The sequence below is a fragment of the Nycticebus coucang genome, chromosome 19 (genome assembly GCF_027406575.1).
Source record: "Nycticebus coucang isolate mNycCou1 chromosome 19, mNycCou1.pri, whole genome shotgun sequence".
NCBI lineage: Eukaryota > Metazoa > Chordata > Mammalia > Primates > Lorisidae > Nycticebus > Nycticebus coucang.
In genome coordinates, this window is record NC_069798.1 from 35,417,088 (window position 1) to 35,420,742 (window position 3,655).

The 3,655-nt window shown below is 44.9% G+C and overlaps 1 protein-coding gene across 1 annotated transcript; it reads left to right on the plus strand.

Moving 5' to 3' along the window:
- The first annotated feature begins 384 nt into the window (after positions 1–384).
- LOC128572036 (negative elongation factor D-like) lies at positions 385–2,560 on the plus strand. Its single transcript, XM_053571934.1, has 2 exons — positions 385–1,911; positions 2,001–2,560. Exon 1 carries the CDS (start codon positions 393–395, stop codon positions 1,830–1,832), a length of 1,440 nt encoding a protein of 479 aa, XP_053427909.1. The 5' UTR covers positions 385–392; the 3' UTR covers positions 1,833–1,911; positions 2,001–2,560.
- Positions 2,561–3,655: the final 1,095 nt, after the last annotated feature.

Here is a 3,655-nt window from a genome sequence, read left to right on the forward strand (position 1 = left end):
ATGGTACTGGCACAAAAAACAGAGAGGTAGATGTATGGAACAGAAGAGCGAACCAAGAGATGAATCCAGCTACTTACTGTTATTTGATCTTTGACAAGCCAATTAAAAACATTTGGGGGGGGAAAGATTCCATATTTAACAAATAGTGCTGGATGAACTGGCTGGGAACTTGTAGAAGACTGAAATTAGGCCCATACCTATCACCATTAACTTAAATAGACTCTCACTGGATTAAAGATTTAAACTTAAGAAATGAAACTATAAAAATACTAGAAGAAAGTTCAGGGAAAACTCTTGAAGAAATCGGTCTGGGCCAGTATTTTATGAGGAGGACTCCCGGGCAATTGAAGCAGCTTCAAAAACACACTACTGGAGCTCGCTCCCGGGAGAGAATGGCGGGCCCCGCGCCGGCAGCCATCATGGACAAGGACTACTTCGGGACCGTGGCCGAGTGGGGCGATAAGGCAGACGGCGGCCGGCAAGAGGATGATTCAGGAGAAGGAGAGGATGATGCTGAGGTCCAGCAAGAATGCCTGCATAAGTTTTCTACCCGGGATTATATCATGGAGCCCTCCATCTTCAACACTCTGAAGAGGTATTTTCAGGCAGGAGGGTCTCCAGAGAATGTTATCCAGCTCTTATCCGAGAACTACACTGCTGTGGCCCAGACTGTGAACCTGCTGGCCGAGTGGCTTATTCAGACAGGTGTTGAGCCAGTGCAGGTTCAGGAAACTGTCGAAAATCACTTGAAAAGTTTATTGATCAAACATTTTGACCCCGGCAAAGCAGATTCTATTTTTACTGAAGAGGGAGAGACTCCAGCCTGGCTTGAACAAATGATCGCTCATACTATGTGGAGAGATCTTTTTTATAAACTGGCTGAAGCCCATCCAGACTGTTTGATGCTTAACTTTACTGTGAAGCTAATTTTTGATGCAGGGTACCAAGGGGAGATAACCAGCATGTCCACAGCATGCCAGCAGCTGAAAGTGTTTTCTAGAGTACTTCGGACCTCTCTAGCTACAATTTTAGATGGAGGAGAAGAAAACCTGGAAAAAAATCTCCCTGAGTTTGCTAAGATGGTGTGTCATGGGGAGCACACGTACCTGTTTGCCCAGGCCATGATGTCTGTGCTGGCCCAGGAGGAGCAGGGGGGCTCTGCCATGCGCAGGACTGCTCAGGAGGTGCAGCGCTTTGCACAGGAAAAAGGTCACGATGCCAGTCAGATCACACTAGCCTTAGGCACAGCCGCCTCCTACCCCCGGGTCTGTCAGGCCCTCGGGGCCATGTTATCCAAAGGGGCCCTGAACCCTGCTGACATCACTGTGCTCTTCAAGATGTTCACAAGCATGGACCCTCCCCCTGTGGAACTGATCCGGGTGCCAGCCTTCCTAGACCTGTTCATGCAGTCACTCTTTAAACCAGGGGCTAGGATTAACCAGGACCACAAGCACAAATACATCCACATCTTGGCTTACGCAGCAAGTGTGGTTGAGACCTGGAAAAAGAACAAGCGAGTGAGCATCAATAAAGATGAGCTGAAGTCAACATCAAAAGCTGTTGAAACTGTTCACAATTTGTGTTGCAATGAGAACAAAGGGGCCTCCGAACTAGTGGCAGAATTGAGTACACTTTACCAGTGTATTAGGTTTCCAGTGGTGGCAATGGGTGTGCTGAAATGGGTCGACTGGACTGTATCGGAGCCAAGGTACTTCCAGCTGCAGACGGACCACACACCAGTGCACCTGGCGCTGCTGGACGAGATCAGCACCTGCCACCAGCTCCTGCATCCCCAGGTCCTCCAGCTGCTTGTTAAGCTCTTTGAGACTTAGCACTCCCAGCTGGACGTGATGGAGCAGCTAGAGTTGAAGAAGACCCTGCTGGACAGGATGGTTCACCTGCTGAGTCGAGGTTATGTACTTCCTGTTGTCAGTTACATCTGAAAGTGTCTGGAGAAGCTGGACACTGACATTTCACTCATTCGCTATCTTGTCACTGAGGTGCTGGATGTTATCGCTCCTCCCTCCACCTCTGACTTTCTACAGCTTTTCCTCCCGATCTTGGAAAATGATAGCATTGCAGGCACCATTAAGACAGAAGGTGAACACGACCCTGTGACAGAATTCATAGCTCAATGCAAATCTAACTTCATCATGATGAACTAATTTGGAGCATCCTGCCAAGCTGAAGCAGAACATTCCAGATGAGTGTGGAAAAACCTTTCCCAGAAGCTGTTGTTTTAACAGTCAGCATCTTGGAAATGGGTTCTGCTGGGAGGAGGCGGGTAGCTGTTTTAAAAAGGACAGTTTTAGCATCATAAGGGAGAAAGCTGCTACTATGAGCAGCCTCTCTGTGTAAGCCCAGTACTGCCCCTGAATCTTGTTGGAGGAACTGGGCTCTGTGACCTCTCAGGGTGGACCCAGCTGGTGGGAACTCAGAAACTGACACCTTCTGCCAAACCACTTTCAAAGGTGACCTGAGTTTTCTCACAAGAATCTGTTAGTTGGTTCCATTATTATTTTAATTTGCTAAGAACAATAAATTTTTAAAAGGCTAAAAAAAAAAACAAAAAACAAAAACACACTACTGGGACCTGATCAAACTAAAAAGCTTCTGCACAGCCAAGAACACAGTAAGTAAAGCAAGCAGACAGCCCTCAGAATGGGAGAAAATATTTGCAGGTTATGTCTCTGACAATGGTTTAATAACCAGAATCCACAGAGAACTCAAACATATAAGCAAGAAAAGAACAAGTGATCCCATCGCAGGCTGGGCAAGAGACTTGAAGAGAAACTTCTCTGAAGCAGATAGGTACATGGCCTACAGACATGAAAAAATGCTCATCATCCCTAATCATCAGAGAAATGCAAATCAAAACTACTTTGAGATATCATCTAACTCCAGTGAGATTAGCCCATATCACAAAATCCCAAAACCAGAGATGTTGGCATGGATTTGGATAAAAGGGAACACTTCTACACTGCTGGTGGGAATGAAAACTAATACGTTCCTTATGGAAAGATGTTTGGATAAAACTTAGATTTCTAAATATACACCTGCCATTCAATCCTATAATTCCTCTCCTAGGTATATACCCAGAAGACCAACAATCACATTATAACCAAGATACTTGTACTAGAATGTTTATTGCAGCCCAATTCATAATGCTAAGTCATGGAAAAAACCCAAGTGCCCATCAATCCAGGAATGGATTAATAAATTGTGGTATATGTACACCATGGAATATTATGCAGCCTTCAAGAAAGATGGAGACTTTACCTCTTTCATATTTACATGGATGGAGCTGGAACATATTCTTCTTAGTAAAGTATCTCAAGAATGGAAGAAAAAGTATCCAATGTACTCATCCCTACTATGAAACTAATTTATGGCTTTCACATGAAAGCTACAACCCAGTTATAATCTAAGAATAGGGGGAAGGGGGAAAGGGAGGGGAGGTGGGCAGAGGGAGGATGATTGGTGGGATTACACCTGCAGTGCATCTTACAAGGCTATATGTGAAACTTAGTAAATGTAGAATGTAAATATCTTAACACAATAACTAAGAAAAGTCTAGGAAGGCCATGTTAACCAATGTGATGAAAATGTGTCAAACAGTCTGTAAAACCAGTGTATTGTGCCCCATGATCGCATT

Excerpts from the sequence above, each read along its gene's own strand:
- LOC128572036 (XM_053571934.1), top strand. The coding sequence starts at position 393 with ATGGCGGGCCCCGCGCCGGCAGCCATCATGGACAAGGACTACTTCGGG.